Here is a 25,043-nt window from a genome sequence, read left to right as displayed (position 1 = left end):
ATATATATATATATATAAGTATATATGTATATATATATAAGTATATATATATATATATATATATATACTTATATATATATATATATATATATATATATATATATATATATAAGTATATATATATATATATATATATATATATATATATATATAAGTATATATATATATATATATACATACAGTTGTGGTCAGAAGTTTACATACACTTGTAAAAAATATAATATAATGGCTCTACTGAGTGTCCCGTTATTTCTAAAACTCTGATTTTTCTCTGATAGAGTGATTGGAACAGATACTTCTTTGTCACAAAAAACATTCATGAAGTTCGGTTCTTTAATGTCTTTATTATATATATATATATATATATATATATATATATATATATATATATATATATAAGTATATATGTATATATATATATATAAGTATATATGTATATATATAAGTATATATGTATATATATAAGTATATATATATATATATATACTTATATATATACACATATATATATATATATATATATATATATATATATATATATATATATATATACATACAGTTGTGGTCAGAAGTTTACATACACTTGTAAAAAATATAATATAATGGCTCTACTGAGTGTCCCGTTATTTCTAAAACTCAGATTTTTCTCTGATAGAGTGATTGGAACAGATACTTCTTTGTCACAAAAAACATTCATGAAGTTCGGTTCTTTAATGTCTTTATTATATATATATATATATATATATATATATATATATATATATATATATATATATATATATATGTATATATATATATATATATAAATATATATATATATATAAATAAAAGTATATATGTATATATATATATAAGTATATATATATATATATATATATATATATATATATATATATATATAAGTATATATGTATATATATAAGTATATATATATATATATATATATACATATATATATATATATATATATATATATATATATATATATATGTATATATATATATATATATATATACATACAGTTGTGGTCAGAAGTTTACATACACTTGTAAAAAATATAATATAATGGCTCTACTGAGTGTCCCGTTATTTCTAAAACTCAGATTTTTCTCTGATAGAGTGATTGGAACAGATACTTCTTTGTCACAAAAAACATTCATGAAGTTCGGTTCTTTAATGTCTTTATTATATATATATATATATATATATATATATATATATATATATATATATATATATATATATATAGATAGATAGATAGATAGATAGATATATATATATATATATATATATATATATATATATATATATATATATATATATATATATATATATATTTGGAACTTTTTATTTTTGAATTAGAACAACAACATTTACATGGAGATGCATTTGAGTTTCTTCTTCCCTTCTCCAGGGCAGTGTTTCCCTGAACAAAGTTCAAATTTCCTTGTGGCCATAAGATCTATCCAACTTAACCAAGTCACCAATCAGTACATATAGTTCTGACAAGCTTTCTCTGTATTCATCGTATCTGCTCTCTTCTACATTCTACATTTTACTTTGATCTAGCTAAATAACTCACCCAAAAGACAAAAAAACATAAATAAAAGAAATAAAAATTAATAATAATAATTTTCACATGAGAGTACTATCTTTCTAACATTTGTTTTATTGGTTCCCAAATTTTTTCTAATTTCCCTAGTCCCAGTCATAGTCTTGCATTAATTTGTTCCATTTTGTAGACCTGTCTAACTGTCTCTCCACTGTGCCACCCTTGGGGGTTCTGTGTCCAGCCATAAAACTGTAATACACTTCTTGGCAGTCATAAGCAGAATTCTGATTACGTATGTCTCCATTATGTGTGTATGATTTTTGGTACAGCATGACAAACCATTTTAACTTAAATTGTAATTTCACCTTCAAGGTTCTTTCAATTTCTCCCTAACACCTTCCCAGAATGGTATGAATTTAGGGCAGTCCAAAAGTATATGTGAAAAGTCTCCCACTAGCCCGCATTTTCTCCAACATAAATTTGAAACATTACTATTTAGACATGATAAGTGGAGTTTTAAAGTGTGCATCTTCACCTTCCATTCAAATTCCCTCCAAGACGGACTATTAGTAGTTTATGGCCTGCTTCAAGTGTTTCCTCCCATTCCTCATCTGTTATCATTATGTTCACTTCCAGTTCCCATTTTTCTTTAATATCTATATTCTTAACAATCAAATCCTGTTGTAAAGCTTTATATATTTTGAAATCAGTCCTTTTTGACATGTCTTTTCTGTTTAACATAATCACTTCCTCCATATTAAGTTTATCCTTGCTTGAAACTTTGCCTTATTTTTAAATAACTACTCTGTCTGTCTGTCCTAAATAACATATTAAGCATGAAATTACGAATTATTGTGAAATTACACGCACAGGAAGTGCTTTTATTTTGTAGCATTTGCTCAGTCAGCTCTCGAAGCTTCTCAGCAGACTGAGAAGATGAGCGAGGGTCGGAGGAGCATTAACCGTCGGAGGTCGCGCTTTTGTTCTGCATCTGCACTTGACAGTCTCTGGTTCTGCACCACTAAGCTAAATGTAAGTAGCCGCCATAAAAGTTGCTTAAATGTTTTTAAGACGGACATGGTGAGTAATGTTGGTCACGTAGCAAGCTAATATGCTAAGTCATTGCATGAGTTAGCTGTGTTATTAACTTTGTGTGTGACTAAAGTCCGTTTATTTAATGAAATGAGCAGCACTATCTCATTATTAAAGGTTAGCATTACTTTAGATACTTTTTATTAGACTTCTAGAGACTTATTCCCTCCATTTTTGTCCCCTCCATCATAATTTTTTAAACGTGACGTTCTGAGAAAAAAATAAAAGCGGGAGCTCAGCGCCACCAAGTCAAACTTAAACGTCCACTTATTAAAAGTAAATGAGCAGTGGTCTCTTGTACAGCGATGACAAAATCAGTCTGTGTTGTAAACTATTTCCCCGTAGCACCCATGCGATAGCTTTGCAAGCAGCCTGCTTTTTTTTAACCGTAGAAGAGGATTGTGACCGCAAGAGATGAAGCGGTGCTGTATCTCGATGCTATGTTCCCTCCTTCCCTCCATTTTTGTCCCCTCCATAGTTTTTTTAAATAGTGCTCAGTAGCACATATCTTGAACCGCAGAACGCTGTTTCTATTAATTTCACAGTATTTTAGTGTTGTAATTTTGTCCTTACTGTACACTGTTACTCCAGATTCTTAAATGTTATGTTTTTAGCTTTGTGTGGATAAGTCAAATTACACTTGAATCTCCTCACACACACACACACACACACACACACACACACACACACACACACACACACACACACACACACACTTTAGATGATTAATGATTTAGCTTCATATATATAGTGGAGGACTGCCTAAATTTTGCAGACTAACACAGATCTACCTTGTGATTCACAATGTTTTCTGTACTGATTATGCTTCCTGGTGTAGATGTGTAAATGTAGAGCATCTGCGTTCCTATGAGCTGTCAGCCACATCGGGAAGCCTGTCTATGAATCTGCGGTCAGACTTCAATGATCCAACCCCACTCTCTGCACACAAGATTGATGGCATGCTGCTGTTGATCCCCAAGAGGTTCATACAAGTGAGATCACTGGTGAGTAATTCTCACAATCTGCATTTTTGATGACACATCCTAAATGACATGACTATATATGTATGTATGTATATATGTATACAGATTTGTCTTTTAAAACTGGTGAATATACAATTTACAGGTAATGCCTTTATGCTATGACTATTAGAGCCACTGATGGAAAAAAATATATAGAATTCTGAGAAAATAAGTCATAAATCTGAGTTTAATCTCAGAGTTCTGACTGGTACCTAAAACAAAAAAAAAGGGAAATTGGGGAAGATTATGAGGGGGGATCAGAATTCTGACTTAAATCTTAAAATTCGGGCTTTTTTTTTTGTTTTGATTTTTTTTAACAAAACAATTCCTAAATAGTTTTTTGTTTGTTTGGCTTTAGGTTCATGAAAAAAGTCAGAATTCTGACTTTAATCCCAGAATTTTGAAATTATCTGACTTTTTTTTTCTCAATTCTTTTCTTTTTCTTCAGTGACTCTAATACTCTTAGGCAATAAGGCAGTATTAGGGCCACTGAAGGAAACAATTGAATACTGAGATAAATGTCAGAATTCTGACTTTATTTATTTTCAGAATTTTTTCTTCTTCAGTGGCCCTAATACCCCTCCGTATTATGTAATGCTAAACACTTCAAATTAACTTTTGAATTCAGCAGTTTATCATTGGATTTAGATGCAGATATCACTGTCTTGGAAAAATGGTCAGAGCAATTTGGCATTAAGTTTGATTAGTAAACTTGACAGTATTTACACTCTTAATCTTCTTAGGAATTACATGATGTCCACACAAGGCGTACCACTGTTCTCCATGCCCTTCCTGTCTATCTACGTGAAGAAACCTCTGGGTTTTTGAGGACATGTGTGGTAAGTCCCAGTATTGTAAATTTGAACAAATCATTCTATTTATTTATGCATAAAGACAACGCACATGAACATTTTGGAAAAAGTGCCATTGTTTCAACTACAAACCTTTGGCAAGATGTTTAAGCCTGCCATACACGAGAGCAATCAGCTGAGCAAACAGCCTCGAAGGACTGTTTGCTCAGCAGATTGCTCGCCATGTGCACCTGATTTTCACCGAGTTTTCCGCCTCACGAGACGCTGAGGTGAATATCTGACCAGTTAGATATTTTCCGCCTCACAGGGGTAAAAACTCGCTGTGTGTGCACTACTGAGCTGCTGGCTGAGCTGAAATATTCTAGTGGCCAATCAAAGCACTTTCTCCGCTCACATGACCCCAAGATGTATTCAGATACAGCCCCTTACCCTGTCTGCGTGTCTGAAAAATAAACAAAACGGTACCTTGCGGATCGATGGGCCCACTGTTTCCATTACCCTTTCGGAAGGATTCTGGGTCTTCCAGGTGCATCTCTTGGAGTAAATTGGCATAAACTCCTTGCCTGGTCCATCTTTCCAGCTACTGTACCAGTATTTTCCTAACCTTGAAATGCCGGTGGCGGCGACGTTTCAACAAAAAAGGATAGGCATTTCCTCCGTTTCCAGCTCTGTCTCTGTGTTGTTTCTTTTCTGACATGCAGACAGGGGGCTGCCATCTTGGGGTCATGTGAGCGGAGAACGTGCTTTGGTTGGCCACTAGAATATTTCATCTCAACCAGCAGCTCGGTAATGCGCACACGGCGAGTTTTTACCCCTGTGAGGCGGAAAATATCTTAACTGGTCAGATATTCACCTCAGCGTCTCGTGAGGCGGAAAACTCTGTGAAAATCAGGCGCACATGGCGAGGTATCTGCTGAGCAAGCGGTCATTCGAGACCGTTTGCTCAGCAGATGACACTCATGTGTGGCAGGCTTTAAGGCACTGAGAAAAATCAACAATCACTGCAAAGAATTCAAGCAGCTTTCATTAGCATAACACTGGCACACACTGAAGCCATCTCACTTTATTCGTAAATGAGAGCACAAAGCAACAGAATGAACGGGAGTAGGGCTGGGCGATATGGCCTAAAATCAATATCACCATATATTGAAGATCTCACCTGGATAACGATAAGTAGACGATAACTACAGGAATGCGTAGCAACAATATTTGTCCACTAGATGGGGCTGTCTCATGTATTACATTGACTAAAAGTTTACATGACTCAAGGTGCTACAGCTTCTTAAAGGGACATAAATGTGGCCAACTTACACATCTTTTTATTTTTTTATTATCAAATTTATTGACATGGGAAAAATTATCTGGATGAGAGACAAGAACTTGGTTAACCATAAATCTCTGACATGTTGCCCAGCCCTAAACAGGAGTCTATCAGACTGCATTTATTGTTATTTTCACGACAATCTACTGAAATAAAAATGTCCACAGTCAGAGTTTCAGTTCAGATGTGATTAGTGTATGATCTCCCTTTCATTTTTGTAAGGATGATACCAATGAGCCGGACCTCAGGGATGCAGCAGTTGTCCTCCTGACAACCATCACTGATGATGCCGAGAGTCCAGTTACGTACGACCCAGTGAGAATCTGTTATCCTAGAGGGTGATGTGATTGTCAACCTCTCCAGCCTTCCTGATGTCTTCCTGGTAATGTTCAGCCTCATCTATGCCTTACACCTAGATTATCCGAAGGGACTGACCAACACATTTGAGTTCACGCAGAAAATCTTACTTGGTCTTGATGAGTCTAAACTGTCACCCATGCTGCAGAGTCAAAAATGACCTGATGTTAGATGTGTAACTCAAAATCTGAAAGAGTGGTGGATTCAGATGGCTCACTCTGTTAGAGCATTGTCCACATCCACAATGTAATTTACTATTTGTCTGCTCTTTAATTGTTGATGTTAAAGTAACACACCACCATTTGGGCAAATATGTTCATTTTCCACTTCTCCTTGAGTTAACCCTCCCACTGTCCTAATGGGTAGGACCCCCGCGAGGAAAGTTGACCATTGAGCAGGGTTGATGGTTTATCCCTTGAGGTCCACGTGGCAGGGATGAGGTGGTGCTCACTCCTCACCCCGTCACGTGGACCTCAAGGGATAAACCATCAACCCTGCTCAATGGTCAACTTTCCTCGCGGGGTCACCCATAAAGACAGTGGGAGGAACAGTTGAGTTTTACATTTTCTCTGTTCGTCCAGCCGTTCTGAGTCTGGCAACTCCATTTGTGGCTTTAGTTTAGCGTGAATAATTGAATCGGATTAGCCCATAGGCTAATCCGATTCAGTACTCAACTAGTTTTATGCCAAATGGCATAAAGTACTCACTGACTTACTTGATAGTGGTTAGTGTAATTCATATTTTGTTAATGTTGAATTGATGTGCATCCTGATGTCGCTTTAAACCACCTACTCAAAGAAAGACTACACACTGTTGTTGTCCAGTTTTCAAAAGTGTGAGTTTGTAATTGTTTCTTTCAAATTTTGTTTTATTTTCTGTTTGAGTTGGCTTAATCGGTAACTTTAATTTGATCATAATTTGAAAATATATTTAATATAAACTCCAAATATTTAAGTTTATTTATGGTCTGATATACTCAAATATCTGAGTTTATAAACTCAGAAAATATGAGGCAACTGATTGCCTTACATTTTTTGAGTTCTGCCTACTTATTCGGGTTTACAGTGTACGAACTGTAAAGATTTTGTGGTGTCAGAGTTCACCTAACAGTTCAAGTGTTCATTTTTTTTGCTTTGTGTGTTCACAGGGCATGCTCAGTTGAAGTTTCCATCTCTGCGCGTTCAAGATGTAAGAAAAATAACACGAAAGAAATGCAACAATGAAAACTTCAAAAAGACATCAACAACCAAGCAAGTGGATCCATAAAATGGACTGATTTTTTAATGGCATTTTTAAAAAGTCTTTCAAAATGGACAGAATTAACGCGTCATGTTCAGAACAGTTTGCGTTCTCATCTTTGATTAATCCTGGTAAACAGGTCTGTTTTTGTTCTGTTCTAATTCTCTCTGTTTAATAAATTTAAACAAAATGACTTAGCTATTTTATTTAATTTTTTTTTCTCTGCATAAAGACGAAGTATCAGTAAATAGTGGAAAGTAAATGTAATGGTAGTAAGCAAATAGCAGATGTTAAATGTTACTTGCAGTATGTGTTTATAGAAAAAATAGAGATACTTAAATGTACTAAAAGAATATTACGTCAAGTTTACTGTAAAGTGTACTTTCAAAACTGTAAGTATACTCAATTATATAAGAAGTACATTACAAGTAAACATACATTATTACTTTAAGTATAATTTTAAGTATACATTCAAAGAGAAAAGTATACTCAATTATTTCAGAAGTACACTACAAGTAAACTTATAATGTTACTTAAAGTTTATTTTTAAGTATACTTTCAAGGGCAAAAGTTTACTCAATTTTATTAGAAGTAAACTTATACTGTTACTTTTAAGTATACTTTCAATGAGAAAAGTATACTCAACTATATCAGGAGTACACTACAAGTAAACTTATATTGTTACTTTTAAGAATACTTCCAAGGAGAAAAGTATACTCAATTATTTCAGAAGTACACTACAAGTAAACTTATAAGTATACTTTCAAGGAGAAAAGTATACTCAACTATATCAGGAGTACACTTCAAGTAAACTTATATTGTTACTTTTAAGTATACTTCCAAGGAGAAAGTATACTCAATTATATCAGAAGTACACTACAAGTAAACTTATAAGTATACTTTCAAGGAGAAAAGTATACTCAACTATATCAGGAGTACACTACAAGTAAACTTATATTGTTACTTTTAAGTATACTTCCAAGGAGAAAAGTATACTCATTTATATCAGAAGTACACTACAAGTAAACTTATAAGTATACTTTCAAGGAGAAAAGTATACTCAATTATATCTGAAGTACACTCCAAGTACACTTGTGAGGTTACTTTAAGTATACTTTCAAAGAGAAAAGTATACTCAATTATATCAGAAGTACACTACAAATAAACTTAAATTATTACTTTGAAGTATACTTCAAGTATACTTTTAGCGGCCCAATTTAGTCCCAAGGAGTATACTTCTAAGTAAACTTTAAGAACAAGTATGCAAATAAACTTCTGTACACTTAAGTATACTTGAAATTAAATACTTAAAGTATACTTCTTTTTCGTAAGGGTGGGACCTCAAACAACTTTGAATAGAATTCTTACTGGATCTGATGTAGATATCACCTGTTAGGAACATTTTAACAATTACATGAACTTCTCCTTAACCGTCATTGCGACACCTGAAACGACACCCTGATGAAAAATCCAGAATAGACCTGATGTTGTGTTTTGGTGCTGGTTTGGCATACAACGCTAGTCCAGTATGCTAGTCCAGCATGGGATGCTGGTGATTAGATGCTGGACCAGCACACTTGACCAGCATCTCATCTGGGACCAGCATACTGGACTAGCATTGTATGCCAAACCAGCACCAAAACACAACATATGCTGGTAACCAGCTGTGCTGCTTAATGCTTTTGCTGTTTTGTTATTTTTATCAGCAGGGCAGCTGAGCTGCACCTGGAAAGAAAGATCAAATATCTTGAGTTTAACATGTCTCCGCTGGTAAAAAAAAAATAAAAGAAAATGTTTGAAAGTTTGTGATCTATAAACACTGAGTCTAGCATAGGCGTCGAGTTAACTGGGGATGCAGGGACAATATTTATGAATGATAGTTTTGTCCCCCACCACACAGATCTAACATCCTTTTGTGCTCCTAGGATAATCTCCATATCATTGAAATTTAGTGAAATTGGAACAGATCAATATTGAAATCACTCTGTTTCACCATCTTAAACAATAACGGTTTCTCTTGTTCACTGTCAACTCGAAAGATAGAGCCAACTTGTTTATTGTTTGAAGCGATCCTGTTTCTCTTTATAGTTGGTTTATTATTCTGCTTCAGTACGTTTTTGGCATTTAACTACTTCCACAATTCTTCAACTATTTACACAATTTTGGTATCAAAACGTTCAGCTCGTTCAGCTTAGGCCGGCAATGACTTTTGGTATTAAAATATTTTATACTTTTTGAGATATTCAGCTTTTTCTGCAATTTTTGGTCCCATTGAAATGAATGGGATTGCTCAATTTTCAGCTAAATCCCATCACTTATTTGAACTCATACTCTTATAGTTTAACTTTAACCTGGAGACTTCATTCAAGTTTCAGCAAACTCACAAGACTTTCAGCTATTACTGGTTAAAAATATTTTTGATATCTATTACAGTTTTTCTACAGTCACAGGTAGAAGTTGAGGTACGGCTTGAGATTTTCAGAAAATATCACAAAAATTATAATGGGCAGAGATAGGAGCAATAACCCTCCTTTGCTCCATTTCTGGCATTGTCCTGAGAAAACCGTAAGTCCGATTGAAATGAGACACACGCTGGCTTGCAGCTAACAGATATACCTTCGTTTTGAGCTATAATTCATGACTGTACTCCAAACATTGGGGTCGTACGGTTCATTTCTTTGAGAATATTTAAATTAAAAAAAATGTCTCTCACCACTCTAAACTGAAAGTTCTGCACTCTAACTTTTGACCTTCACATTTTCTGGAAACCAGTCTTTCCAACACCCAGACCGTTTGGAGTACCAAAACAAATTATATCTCAAAAAGTAGGAATTTTTGTCAGCTTTTCAGAATGGGTTTCATTTTGTCCTTAAGTGTTACATTTATTTCTCTAGAAGCCTCATAAGGAGGAGAGACCCTGATTCTGTCTCATTGAAACCCATGTTAAAGGAACAGAGATTTTCTCCTCCGATCGGCTTTAGACAGCTAAAATGTTCTCGTCATAGCTTCTAGACAATTCATGGTAGGCACATAAAAATGCACACAGATGACCTTCAAAGTCGTCTGCCGCTCACTCTTTTTGAATTTTTCTAATCGGTGCAGTACTTTTTGAATGGTGATGAGAAAATAAACCCCAGCCGGGATTTAAACCAGAGACCTTTTCACTGTGGGAATGCAGGAGTACCCAGCTAGACCACCATGCAGCTTCACATCTGGTAACATCTTAATAAAGAGTAGATCTGTATTAAGAATGTTTGACTAGATCAAACATTTTGCACAAGCTTAATGAACAGGCTTCTAAAAAGTTAAAAAAGTGACCATAAATTGACTACATTTGGCATGAAAGTAAAATCAATGGCTGCTTCAACGGGGAGTACTGACCTGTGGGTGCTGAGATGGTGGCAGGTCGGCTGGCTCTGTGGCCTCTCTCTGCAGTCATGCTGATAGTATACAGCATGCCAGGAGTCAGGCCTCTGAGTGTGTGGGTTTCAGAGCTGGCTGGAATCAGGTCTTCAACCCTGTGGCCGTCAGCAGCAACATAGACTAGTTTGTAGGTGTCCAGTTTAGCCAGGGGGCGTTTCCACTCCAGCGTCATGGAGGTCTCGGTCACCTCAGCCACAGTCAGGTCTTTAGGAGAATCCAGAGCTGGAACAGAAATGAAGAGGGGCTTGGTTAAAATGGAAAAATGTCAGATATGTTTTACACTAATTGTTAATTCAACAAATTTTATAAATCTCATACTTCAGCCAGAAGATAAACACGAGAAGCTGTTCAGTTCCAAACTCCGTAAATATATTTCCTTTTTTTTTTTTTTTCAAACAAAAATGTTCGATCAAATCAAATTCAGTCCCAAAAACATCTCAAAATGGCAAAACAGACATTTGTGTTTGTGGTCCTGAAAAATGATCACCATGACGATCAGTCAGCATGGATAAGGTCCCATCAGAGGGATTAGATGTCACAGGTTTCCACTCTCCTACAGATTCCTGTTCATTTTTGATGAAACATTACTAGTTTGAAAATACCTGCAATTTTTCTTTACTACTTAGAAAATTCAGAACTTTTCTACATTTTTCTCAAATTGTAATCATCTGCTGGTCCTTCAGCACTACGGTAAACTGCATCTGTGTTACTACCAATCAAACCTGTTTATTTTGGTTTTGCCTTGAACCAGACAGCCAATAACGGTAACTCCAGCACAGAAGACGAAGTTGTAAGACTTCTCTAGGTCTAGAAGACCCATGAACTGAAGATCTGGGACCTCAAGTATACAACTTTGAATAGAATTCTGGTGCAGTACTTTTCGAATGGTGATGAGAAGTTTGACAGGTCCAATTTCACTTCTGAAGGACAGATTTAAAGGCTTCTCTCATTAACAGGAGTACAGCTGCAGGCCTAAAACAGCCGGGGGAAAAGGCGAGAAAACAGTGCTGCTCTCCGATTGGTTGAGAGTGTTCAAGTCTCACTGAAATGAATGTGAAAAGCCTAATATTGAGCCTATAACATACTGCTGTTTCTTATCTTTCTGAGCTCTAGCATAGCTGACATTTTAACACTAGTCAGAAGGCAGGAACCGCCCCCTCCTCCTTCGCTGCTCTTTCGTTGGCTGAGAGTTTTCAATCGTCTTCTGCCTAAAAGGAAATATGCACCCACACATATGATACATCAATTCAACCTGCTTGGTCCCAGGAGTCTTGTATTAACTTGATACTGTGTTCTGTGTTGCCATGGCAACATGCTTAGCAACAACATTTAAAAACATTTTAGACACTACTGTATTAACATACTTTAAAATAGAAATGTTAGTCAAAGTTTAAAAGAGTCATGTGACATTGTACATCGCTTTATTAAAGCAGAATCCTGTCATCTGTTACCATGGCAACACGAGGAACTACAAATCACTTTAACCAAGTCTCACAGGAATGAATATAAAAAGCTGAATATTGAGCCAATAACAGACTTCTGTTTTTGATCTTTTTGAACTATCTGTACTTAAAACTAGAAACAAGTTCAATTTGATTGACCGTCAGAAGGTGGGAAAGTGCCCCGCTCCCTCCCAGCTCCCTGATTGTTTGAGAGAGGTCAATCATCTTCTAGCTAAATGGACTTACACACCCACACATGTGAGACATAAAATCGATCGGCTTGGCCTAAGGAATCCATCCATCTACATATAAATCCATCCATCCATCCATCCATCCATCCATCCAATAAACCATCTAACATCCATCCAACAGTCCATTTATCATTTCATTCATCCAACCATTCATCAATTCCATACTAAGTCTGAACATATGTTAATCTATCAGTATCAGATATCAGTAAATATTTCTAAATTCACAGTTCAGCCAATTGTAAAAAAAATACCTATTAAAATGCCAGCTGTTTAAACATTTCAACTTTTGAGTTTTTAATCAATGTTCAAAGATTTTAAGTTTTCTGCTGTTTAGCTCTTTTTTTTTTTGTCCATTCTCCACCTTCTGAGTCTTATTACACGTGTTGGTGAGTTTTGCTTCTAAATCTTTAAATACATTCAGCTCATTTTGACAGTTTAGCTTAGTTTCAGCTTCACTTCAGCTATTCAGCAGCTTCAGCAATCAGTTTCCAAATTTAGCATATGCTGCTAATTTCACAGTTCAGCTAAATGTAAATAATACACTGTTAAACTTGTCCTACTGAAATAACATGTGTTTAGACATTTTAGCTGTCCAGATTTTTATGCAGTGTTCACAGATCTCAGTTTTCTGCTGTTCAGGATTATTTTTCTCTATTATTCACTTACTTTTTGTGCTTTACTTGGTTGGTGCTTTTTGCTTCTACGTCTGTTAATACATTCAGCTCATTTTGACAGTTTTGCTTAGTTTCAGCTTCAGTTCATTTATTAAGCTGATTCAGCTAACAGTTTAAGATATCCAGCATTCAAACAGCATTTAAGCAAAAAATGCAATTTATCTAGTTTAGTTTAATTTTCAACATTTTAGAAAGAGGCTTGGCAGAGGACAGAGGAATTTGGGATTTTTACTGGTTGTCAGTTTAAATCCTCAAAATTGAGAAATAAAGAAATAAACATTTGACAAATAGCAGCCTGTGTGTAATAAATGAACCTTGTAAACAAGTTTCACTTTTTCAATGGAATTCCTAAAACAAAACAACATTATCATGATGTTATATTTTTATGACTAGCACCTTTATATCAAAACCCCCAAACTAGAGGAGTGGATGTACACACACACACACACACACACACACACACACACACACACACACACACACACACACACACACACACACACACACACACACATATCGGCTATCGGCATCAGACCAAAATGTCATATTAGTGCTTCCCTAATACTACTTGTTGCAGCAGCAGTAGTTAGTTCATTCCATAGTCAGTGGGTAGCTTGTTTGAACCAGGTTCTAATTTTAATTTCATGGATAAAGAAACGATTTTTAACACCTGCCATTGCACTGCAGTGGATGTTGTAATGAAACATAAAACAACTGGGTTCTTGTATAACTTTAGAACTTTAGAAACAATCCAACACCCCTGGTGTCTAGTGTTTTTAATTTTCTTCCGCTCTTGCAGCTTTGAATTATCTATTGGAGTAAATAAATAAAAATATGTGGCTCAATCAATCGTCAATTGGTTTTGTACTATTTAAAGCACATAATGAAAACAAAACAGCAAGAAAAAATGCAAACCGTTTCCTCCGACACAGCAATGGGATTTTGATAAAGTAAGAAAATCCCTCCCCCACAGGTTGACATCAGTTCACTTAATTTATACAATTCTAGATCACAACTAAAGTCTTTAAAATCAATGGGACAACTGAATAGAGAACATGTCACAATTCAAGGCAGTCAGCTCAATCCATCATTCAGCCATCCTTCCATCCATCCGTTCAAAAGGTGTGGAAGTTTCTCACCTGTAACTGCATTGGTAGTGGCAGGGATACTCTCCCGTTCATCTTTTATGGCTGTCACGCCCATTCCATACTCAGTTCCTGGTCTCAGGCCTGCAGGACAGAACAGAAGAAACCCTGTGATATGATCCAAAAACTATGGTAGCCTTTATACTAATTTGTCAACAAATAAACGGAAGGGTGAACTAAGGGAGGCCCTGTAGTCAAGTGGCCAGCTGCTTGAGCTGATGGCTATGGAGCCACAATAGACTGGAGCCTAATTGTTTTTCATGGTATGCTGTGTTGGGTTTGCATTGATGGATGTATAGTGCCCTTTTTGAAAAGCTGAAAAAACCTTTGCTACAATACTGTGGGCATCGAGGGGTTGTTTGGTCTTTAAAATCAAGTCCTCTCTCACCCTGATCGTATCTAATTCCTTTATTCACTCCCGCAGAGGTCATGGACCACAGAGCTCTGCAGCATGAAATAACTGCTAATGCTTGGGAAGCTCATTATCAATAAAATCACGAGCGTAAAGGCAATTACAGATAATAAGTGTATGAAAAGAAGTGAGAGGTGTGTGTGGAGTAAAGGGTGGGGGCTTTATTTTGATTGGACAGGCCTCCCAAGGACAAAGAACTGGGTCAACAAAGACTACTAGTTCCTTTTTGGAAGCTTTTTTGTCTGTTTCTCATGTAGACTGATTGTGTAATGCTAAAGAACTACAGCCTAGAAACAAACAAACAGAAAGACTCCATTGCCCTCACAGTGTGGCTGAGTGATGTCAGTGGTTCAGAGCAGTGAAAAAAGTATACTTCAGTTTTATTAAAATCCCACAGTGAAACAACAGTTGTCCATTTCAATTCAGTTCAACTCAGTTGACGACACAGCTTATCTAAAAGTATTGAGCAAAAATATCCACATAATACATAGTGCAGATTCAGTCTGACTGACTACTCATCTCATCTCATCTCATCTCATCTCGTCTTCTTCCGCCCATCAAGGTCTGGGTCGCGCAGGCAGCACCCCAACTAGAGAGTTCCAGATCATCCTCTTCCCGGCCACCTCCACCAGCTCCTCCGATAGGAGCCCAAGGCGTTCCTGGGCCAGTTTGGAGATGTGCTTTCTCCTATATATCCTGGGTTGACCAGGGGGCCTCCTGCCAGCAGGTCATGCTTGAAACACCTCCCTGGGTGTATTAGGGGGCATCCTAAAAAGATGTCCAAACCACCTCAACTGACTCCTCTCGAAATGGAGGAGCAGTGGCTCTACTCCGAGTCTCTCTCGAATGTCCGAGCTCCTTACCCTATCCCTAAGGCTGAGCCCAGTCACCCCATGGAGAAACCTAATTCTGGCCACTTGTATCCGGGATCTTGTTCTTTCGGTCATTACCCAAAGCTCATGACCACAGGTGAGGACTGGGTGGTAGATCAACTGGTAAATTGAGAGCCTTGCTTTCTGGCTCAGCTCCTTCTTCACCACAACAGACTGGTTAAGCGTCCGCTTCACTGCAGACGCTGCCTCAATCCGCCTGTCGATCTCCCGCTCCCTCCTTCCCTTACTCGTGAACAAGACCCCGAGATACTTGAACTTCTCCACTTGAGGCAGGACCTCTCTCCCGACCCGGAACTGGCAAGCTGCTCTTTTCCGGTCGAGAACCATGGTCTCAGACTTGGAGGTGCTGATCCTCACCCCAGCTGCTTCACACTCAGCTGTGAACCTCCCCAGCAAGAGCTGAAGGTCAGAGCCTGATGAAGCTAGGAGGACCACATCATCTGCATAAAGCAGAGATGACATTCTCCTGCCACCAAACTCCACACCCTCAACACTGCGTCTAGAAATCCTGTCCTTAAATGTTATGAACAGGACCGGTGACAAAGGGCAGCCCTGGCGGAGTCCAACCCTCACTGGGAACAGGTCTGACTTACTGCCAGCTATGCGGCTACCTTCCTCCCCGGATGGTTTGCCAGAACCTTTAGGAGCCCATCGATAGTCTTTCTCCATGGTCTCGCCAAACTCCTCCCACACCCGAGATTTTGCCTCGGCAACTGCCACTGCTGCACCCCGCTTGGCCCTCCGGTACCCATCTGCTGCCTCTGGATCCCTACAGACCCGCCACGCCCTAAAGTCCTCGTCCTTCAGCTTGACAGCTCCCCTAATCTCTGTTGTCCACCAGCAGGTACAGGGTTACTGCCATGACTGGCACCGGCCACCTTGCGGCCACAGCTAGCAACAGCCGCCTCAACAACTGCAGAGCAAAACAAGGCCCATTCAGAGTCAATGTCCCCAACTGCTTCAGAGCAGTAAGGGAAACTGACTACTGTAAATAGAATACAATGCATTAAAAATAAACCCACTCTATAATGCCAGATATTGCAATTGTTCCTCAATAAATTCAATTGGATTGCAGTATGTTATTCTATTATTCACTCTGCTGTTGTCTGTTGGGGTGCAGGCAGCTCTGACTGTGGTAAGCTTGGTTTATGCTTGACACGTCCGCGAGGTTCGCATGGCTCCACGCGGCAAAATTGTGTCATTTTAACAATCACCCCCCTCCACCATGCCTCTGCATGGCCCAAACTTTCCGCACCGCGCACCTAGGAAATTTTCTTACCACGCGGACGGTTGGACGCGGAAAAACATGGCAGATTTGCAAGAACTAGTATGGCAGAGGTTCATAAATACAGACATTTGTGTGATTCAGCTCTCAAAGATCACTGTGATCAACATGTTGTTAATAATTCTTGGAGAGAAATAGCTCGCACTATCGGAAAAGACGAGGACGCTGTTAAAAATGCTGGAATGCCATGTTGTAAACAACAGTAATTTTTACTTCTACTATGGTGTAGTGTTGGATGCATGCCATAGAGCTCCATGCTGCCCCCTACAGTTTGGGAGAATATTGGCTCACCGCAGAGACAAGCCGCATGAACCATAAACGCTGCGAGTTGTGAAGCGCGTTCCATCTGCGAGCCGCATCACCGCGCGGAAAGTGAATGCGTCAAGCATAAACCAAGCTGTAGGATGACTGGACAAGCTAGTTAACAAAGCTAGCTCGACTCTGGGCTGGCCACTGGATTCTGTTGAGGAGAAGTGTGAAAGGAGGATGCTGGGAAAGATGACCTCCATCTTAACACCCCCACCCCCACCAAACACTGTGAGTGTGTGTGTGTGTGTGTGTGTGTGTGTGTGTGTGTGTGTGTGTGTGTGTGTGTGTGTGTGTGTGTGCGTAAAGCCAAAACACCCAAAAACCATTAACTTCTTATAGTGATGTTGCAGGGTGATGAATGTTTATGATCATAGATCTGATTGTGTATTAACATGTTGGGAGCATGATTCTTTAATACCAGTGATCTTAGCCTGGGTGGAGTCTTTGGGTCCGCGAGGGATGAGCAATTCTCCATGTTCGCCTCCAGACAGTGGGCCATACTTGATGCGGTACTGGTCCACATGAGCCCGACTGTTCTTCCATTCTAGTGTGATGCTCTCATCTGTTAGTTCCATGGTCTGAAGGTCTCTGGGAGCATCCAGATCTACAAGAAAACATTGTATTTAGACAAAGGTAGGCCCACATGGTTTGATCAAAAATACACATTCTTTTGTTGTTACACTTTTACAACTTTTCCTATATATTTAACTATGCTGGTGCAAAAGAATCGAAGCATCATAATTGGATATGGTAAGCCAGGTGATAAGGTCCTGTCCCTTGGGAGCTCAGGTAAATGTTAAAGTAGAAACAGTCATGTCCTGTGTCCCTTGTCTCCCCAGTTCATTTCATGTTTCTCCCTCCTAGGTGTCCTTGTCCTCCCTGCCCCTTCTATACCCCGTCTCCCTAGTCTTCATTTATCATTCAGGTTTTTACTTTATTTCTTATTTGGCTCATGTATTTTCTATAATCAGTCTTTGTTTAGTTAATTTCTCCAGCTTTCTTTTCAGTTGTAGTTATGTTTTCCATCATGTTTATCTCCCATCATTTAGTTATAAACCCCTAATGTTTTATTTGGTTTGTACAGGTCTCTTATGTTTTTGTATTGCCTTCATTTCCCATAGTTCTGTTTTCTTGTCACACCTGCAATATATCAGTAATCGTCACACCTGTCCCCTGTCTCCACTCACCTCCTCAGTCCGTTTAATCCCAGCTCTGCCCACTGCTCTTTGTCGGTTCCTTGTGTTTGTGCCTGCTCCTCATGTTTTGTCTGCCTGTTCCTGTTCTGATTCTGTTCCTAACACTTTTGCCACCTACTGGTGGTGGTCAGAGGAACTGATGGCGCCTGTGCTCGGCAGCCTCACTTCTGTCAGCGCCACCCAGGGCAGCTGTGGCTACATTGTAGCTCATCATCATCAGTGTGTGAATGTGTGTGTGAATGGATGAATGATACACTGTAGTGTAAAGCGCTTTGGAGTCCTCTGACTCTGAAAGGCGCTATACAGGTGCGGGTCATTTATCATCATCATTTATCAGCAGGCATGGTAGGTTCAGTGTCTTGCCTAAGGACACAACAGCAGAATTCTCTGGCAGGAGCCGGGATCAAACTTGCAACCTTCTGATTGCTGGACAACCTGCTCTACCTTCTGAGCTACTGCTCATGTCATTTTATGACACCTATGCAATGAAACATTGCTGCTAGTGTCCTAGTATGGTCAGCAGAATCTTTCTCTATGTTCTCATTGAAGACTTGTTTGGCAACTGCTGTTGCTTCATCACTTCTCTTGTTTTTTTTCTTATCCATATATCTTTGTAAGGTCATCTTGCAGATCTTCATCTCCTTCCCAACCTGATGTATGCTCTTCCCTTGTTGCACCTCTTTCACTGCTCTTTCCAAATCCGAAAGATGAGTTCAAACCCATCTGTCTTCTGTTTGTGTTTGTGTGGCATGATGGATTTTTGTCTAAATTTAAGAATGTCACATGGTTATGGTGATCAAATATAAGAAAACAATTAACAATAAAAAATACAATAGTCATATGTGGTAAATATTCATTGGCCCTTTGACACAACTGATCCTTTATACTTTATACTAATGCATTAAAAGGAACGCAGGTTACAAAACTTTGTGGTTCTTAAAAGATAAATGTTAGTATCAGTTATATTAAAGTGGTGTAAAAAACCTTCTCAATGTATTCATTTTTATAAAATTTATAAAAACATGAAATTTGTAAAAAAAATAGTTTAACTTGTAGATCGCCATTGTTGTTAGCGTCACACTGCACTCTGGGTAGTGACGTCATACGGTTGTACCTCGGTTGCACCGGCCGGCTTTGGGACCCTGTAGTGACTGTTCAGCAACATCAACATGCCATCGGTTCAGCCTTTTCTATTTGAACCAGAGTGAAACTAATGAGGACATCACTGACCATGTTTCACAAACGAGCATCAACATGTAGAGCAAGAAGGGCGGGATGAAGCGAGAGCAGGACAAAACCGGTGGTGTGTGTGTGGCAAATGGGTCTCCATGGTAACCGAGAGGGAGAGTGCTCACATTTTTGTCAGCAGAAGTTAACGGTAAACTATCGTGTGATCAAACGTATTCAATTATGAATGATTTAGGAGAATATTAGCATCCAGAGCTGTCATGTGCTTAATAGATGATTAGGATATTCAGTGAAACCACTTCAATCATTTTTGCAGATATTACATATCTGGAGAGCACTGTATTGCTACACTTACTGCTTGTTTTACTAACAGGAGAGGTGAATGTTTAGCTTCATCCGTGACGAGCGGCGTGTCCGATGGTTCGCTGAACGTGACAGTAGCTGCAGCTGCAGGAGCGGGTTGTCGGCTCAGGAGAGCGTCCAGCGTTTCTTGTCTCTCCGAAGGTGTTTAGGCCCCTTGTGTGGGAAAATGGTCGGTAAAGCATTTAGTTTCCGCCTTCTCTTATACCCAGCTGCTCTGGTGAGCTCTTTAAGTCACTGTGGTCGACTATAAGCCTCAAACGCGTCAGGAGAGAAATGTTGGGAACACAGCCACTGATCTTTGGGAAGTTGTGTCCGTCCACAGGCATCTTCCTGCTGCTTTCTCCTCCTCTTACCAGTGGGGAAAAGCTGTAAACTCACATCACTCCCCTTGTTGCCTCTGACTGGAAATTACATCCAAAAGCAGCAAAATGAGGCATTTTACTTAATAATTAATACAGTGAGCTCGTAAACAAACACTAGCATCAATAGCTATTCTTACAAGTACAACCAATATACGTCATAGCCCCCAGAGTGCATTGCGTGCGGAAAGCATGGCGTCCTACGTTTGTCCAAAAATGTGCTAAATACTACAGATTTATAAATAAACAGCAATATTTTGTGTATTTCTAACAACGTAGTTTGATACAACAGAAAACTTGTGGCTTATATTTGGGCATACACGTCCTCATAGCCACAGAGTCCTTTTAAAACGTGTGTGAACTGTTTTCAAATGTGTCTATAATTGTTCAAACACAGCAATCAAAAAAGGTTGATCATAGATTAATTTTTTAACCTAAATGTGCTTTCCTCTCAAACCATATGCCTCCCTTCTATGGAAGAGGAGTGAAATGTATGTCTCTTCTAAATTATGTGGCCACATCACCAACTTCTTCAATGGTTTTCTAGATAAGAGGATCAGTACTACTTGCCACTTGGCACAAATTACTCCACACTCTTATTCTCAGTAGAGTGGACTTTCTGCTGTACTTGCCAAGTACATATTTGACAAGTACACAATAATGTACTAGCGTCCTTGGGAATTGATAATCAACCAAGGATTACTTGGGTTTCTTTTTCAGAGGGAAGATGAAAAATCTATACAAAGACATGGTCCCCAACACTTTTTTTAACATTCTAAACTCTAAATCAGAGAGTGTATTCATTTAAAAAGATGACATTCTAAGAAAACAAAGCTCTCTAGTTTCGTTGAATGGTGACTGACACAGCAAAAGCAAACAAAGGCAGACCTATAAAACCACCAAACCCATCAGCAGGAAGTGGATTCTCTCTCATAAATGTGCTACGGGAGGAAAAACCTGTGTGGCCTCCTGACCATGGGGGGGTTAAAGCACTGTAAAAATGTGCATAGTTGACTCATTTATACAGAGAGAAGGGAGACTCAAAAATCTGTGTGTGTGTGTCTTAACACCCCCACCCCCACCCCCCAACAAACACTGTGTGTGTGTGTGTGTGTGTGTGTGTGTGTGTGTGTGTGTGTGTGTGTGTGTGTGTGTGTGTGTGTGTGTGTGTGTGTGTGTGTGTGTGTGTGTGTTGTGCAACACTTGATGCATATATTGTGTAAACCTTTAGTGGGTAACTAGCGGTACTTGTATGTGTAAACTGAAGAACACACATTATGCATGTAGCTTCAGCTACTATGCATACAAACAGGTAAACATGCATACACACACAGACAAAACTGCATCCCCTCACAGATGAGTTCACATCCACACAAAGAGTTTTGTGAGTCTGATGAATTTTTGCATAAATGGTGCGTTAAAATGTTGAGTGAAAGCTGGGACGTCATAATGTTTTAGGAGTCCTTCTAAACGTGCGCTGAAAGGAAAAAATATTTTTTCTGTGGAAGACCGAATTTCTCACCACCTCCCATCACTACAAAGACACACATCTACTTTAATTCTCTGAAACAGTTTCTGTACCATCTAAGAACATAAACACAAAAAGGCTAACACGAGATCAAGTGTTAGACACGGACAGATCTTTTGGGTTCACTTTTTGTCTCTACATTAACGAATGAAATCTTTATTTCGAACTTTATAATAAAAATAAAAATAACTATTATAACAATAGTAATAATAACAGTCATTGTAGACATTAAAAATAAAATCACACTGATAATCACACAAAAATTAAATTATCATGTTCTGTTTGAAAAGGAGTAGGAGGAAGCTAGTGCTTATTAAATCCTACCCCCCTTTTCCCATTTGTTCAAGATCAAAAGGAACAATGTCGTTCTAATTCATCATAAATTTTCAAAATTCATCTATAGTCAAATGGCCCATGCAAAATTGTTCTACATACCTTTTCCATTTATCCACCACACACAGCGATTAACATTCCCTACTACACATACTTACAACACACCCCATTTTCTTTTGTACACTTACACCCTCACACCACTCATTGGATCTTTTTGAGTCAAACTCCCTCTTACTCCCTGTACCTAATGAAGACCATATTTTTGTACCATTTTTTTAAATTGGGTCATACTTGGACATTGCTTTAAATCACTATTTTATCCATTCCATAATTTTACTCCACAAACAGAGATGCACTGACTTTTTACTGTTGTTCGCACAGACGGGTATTTTACATTCCATTCCTCTCTCAAATTATATTGTTAATCTCTATATAAGAAATACTTTTGTATATTACCAGGGAGTAGTTTGTCATTAGCTTAATATATTATTTGTAATGTCAAAAATTGAACAAGGTCAGTAAACTTTTATACTCGTGATTTCAAAAACAGGTTGTTAGTATGATCTCTATAGCCCACTTTATTAATAATCCTGATGGCTTTCTTCTGTAACATTATTAATGGTGATAATGTAGTTTTATAAGTGTTACCCCAGACCTCTGCACAATAATTTAAATATGGTTGCACCAGTGCACAGTATAACATGTGAAGTACATTGCGATCCAGGAAATGTTTCACTTTATTTAATATGGAACTACTTCTTACGGTTTTGTTGTGAATATGTTTTATATGTTGTTTCCAACTAATTTTATCATTCATTATAACACCCAGAAATTTATAATGATTCACCCTTTCAATATTTACACCATCAATATTCATCACAATTTGGGTGTTTACTTTGTTATTCCCAAATAACATGTATTTTGTTTTACTTAAATTCAACGATAATTTATTTTTATCAAACCATTTTTTTTACTTTAAACAATTCTGCAGAAAGTATTTCCATTAGTTCGTTTAATTTTTCCCCTGAACAAAAAATATTTGTGTCATCAGCAAACATTACAAACTTTAATATTTCTGAAACTTTACAAATATCATTAATATATAGAATAAATAACTTTTGACCCAATACTGAGCCCTGTGGTACACCACAAGCAATGTCCAAGTATGTTGACGAAAACTGTCCCACTTTCACAAATTGCTTCCTGTGGCTCAAATAACTTGTTAACCACTTCAAAACAACCCCCCTAATCCCGTACTGTTCTAATTTGTTAATTAAAATGCTACGATCAATTGTGACAAAGGCCTTCTGAAGATCCCAAAAAATCGCTACAGCAAAATGTTTACGATCTATTGCATTTGTGATTTCCTCAACAGTGTCCATTAATGCTAATGAAGTTGATCTATTAGATCTAAAGCCATACTGACTATCTGATAATATTATACACTTATCCAAAAAGAAATCCAATCTTTTACTAAACAATTTTTCTAGTATTTTTGAGAATTGTGATAGTAATGAAACAGGCCTGTAATTAGTGAAGCTATGTTTATCTCCAGTCTTGAACAGTGGCACCACTTTAGCTTCATCCGGTTTGGAAATGTTCCAGTTAGAAATGATAAATTACAAATACAAGTAAGTGGTTTTACAATACCCCCAATAACATTTTTCATTGTCTTGCTATCGATATCATTATAATCAGTTGATGTTTTACTTTCACATTTATTTACTAGATCTATGATCTCCATTTCTTCCACTGCTGTGAGGAACATAGAACAGGGATTTGGTATCAATAACTTTGAAATCCAGGCTTTTATCTACATACAGCGCCACTCCACCACCACTCTTATTATTTCTGTTTAGAGAGCAAGCTTCATATCCATCTAGTTCAAAGTCCATTCCTTCATCAGGGCAAACCCATGTTTCAGATATAACGATTTTGTAAATGACTTTAAATAGTCCTTTATGTCATCAAAATTAGCATACAGGCTTCTACTATTAAAATGAGTTATAGATCATTTACTGTCCTTATTAATAGCTTGATTGTACTCCTCCTCTGTGTATATCTGACAGGTGTCGCTGTTGTGAGAGAAAAAGTTGTTCTGTGGGTCTAAGTGCCTAAGTGAGTCTGTTGATTTATAGTCAGTATAGGTGAAGGTTCTAAGTTTTAGGTCGCTATAATGTGTTGTTCTTTGCGCCAAGTAGTTGTTGCTTCTGGATGAAGATGACTGGGTGCTGATAGATCCTGTCATGGTTGTGTGATATGTTTGTACCTCCAGTTTAGGCTGACTGTTCATACTTATCCAGTTCACTGATGTTTCTGATGATCATTACTTTAGCTTGCTCCGGTGTTCTGTTTAATTTAATAAATACTTTGCAGTGTGTAGTCCATGTGCGTTGAATCCTTCCTTGTTTTTTCAAGCTGCGCGCTCTTCTGGCGATATCAGCGTTTCTTTTAGTCAGATGATTATTCATGTACACATTGGAACCCTTCAGCTTTTTCCCTTGTTTTAGCAATGCTACTTTATGCTTTCTGTTAGCAAACCGAAGGACGATGACTGGTTTTTCATTCTCCTTCCTCCGTGATAGAGGGTGGCAAGCCTCTATTTTGTCAGCCTCTATTTCAATTCCTTTAGAGTGGAGGTAGGTAACAACCTGCTGCTCCATCGAGCTGACATCCTCCTCGCTGACCTCCTCTGTGCTGTCAGCAGTCACAGCCCAGGAATATGAACGGGGTTTTATGCAAAGCCCCGTGATAATTACGTCGTTCATTCTGTTATATTGTTCAAGATCCTCCACTCGGTTTTCCAGATACGCCAGCCGTTTGTCCTTCTCCGCGTTCTGAATCCGG

The 25,043-nt window shown here is 37.9% G+C and overlaps 1 protein-coding gene across 3 annotated transcripts in view; it reads right to left on the bottom strand.

Annotated features, from left to right (window-relative positions):
• The window catches only part of LOC107396649 (tenascin), a 290,411-nt gene that overhangs the window by 96,321 nt on the left and 169,047 nt on the right, over nt 1-25,043 (bottom strand). For 2 of the 3 annotated variants that reach the window (XM_054731189.2, XM_054731188.2), the window contains 3 exons: nt 17,648-17,833; nt 14,325-14,414; nt 10,777-11,040 (listed from right to left, as the gene is read on the bottom strand). In XM_054731189.2, the coding sequence (XP_054587164.2) occupies nt 10,777-11,040; nt 14,325-14,414; nt 17,648-17,833 (540 nt within the window). The remainder of the gene's footprint in view (nt 1-10,776; nt 11,041-14,324; nt 14,415-17,647; nt 17,834-25,043) is intronic. The other variant, XM_070546339.1, reaches the window with a different exon arrangement.

The sequence above is a fragment of the Nothobranchius furzeri genome, chromosome 17, assembly GCF_043380555.1.
Source record: "Nothobranchius furzeri strain GRZ-AD chromosome 17, NfurGRZ-RIMD1, whole genome shotgun sequence".
Lineage (NCBI taxonomy): Eukaryota > Metazoa > Chordata > Actinopteri > Cyprinodontiformes > Nothobranchiidae > Nothobranchius > Nothobranchius furzeri.
The sequence above is the reverse complement of the archived record's forward strand: the minus strand, read 5'-3'. Positions and strand labels throughout refer to the sequence as shown.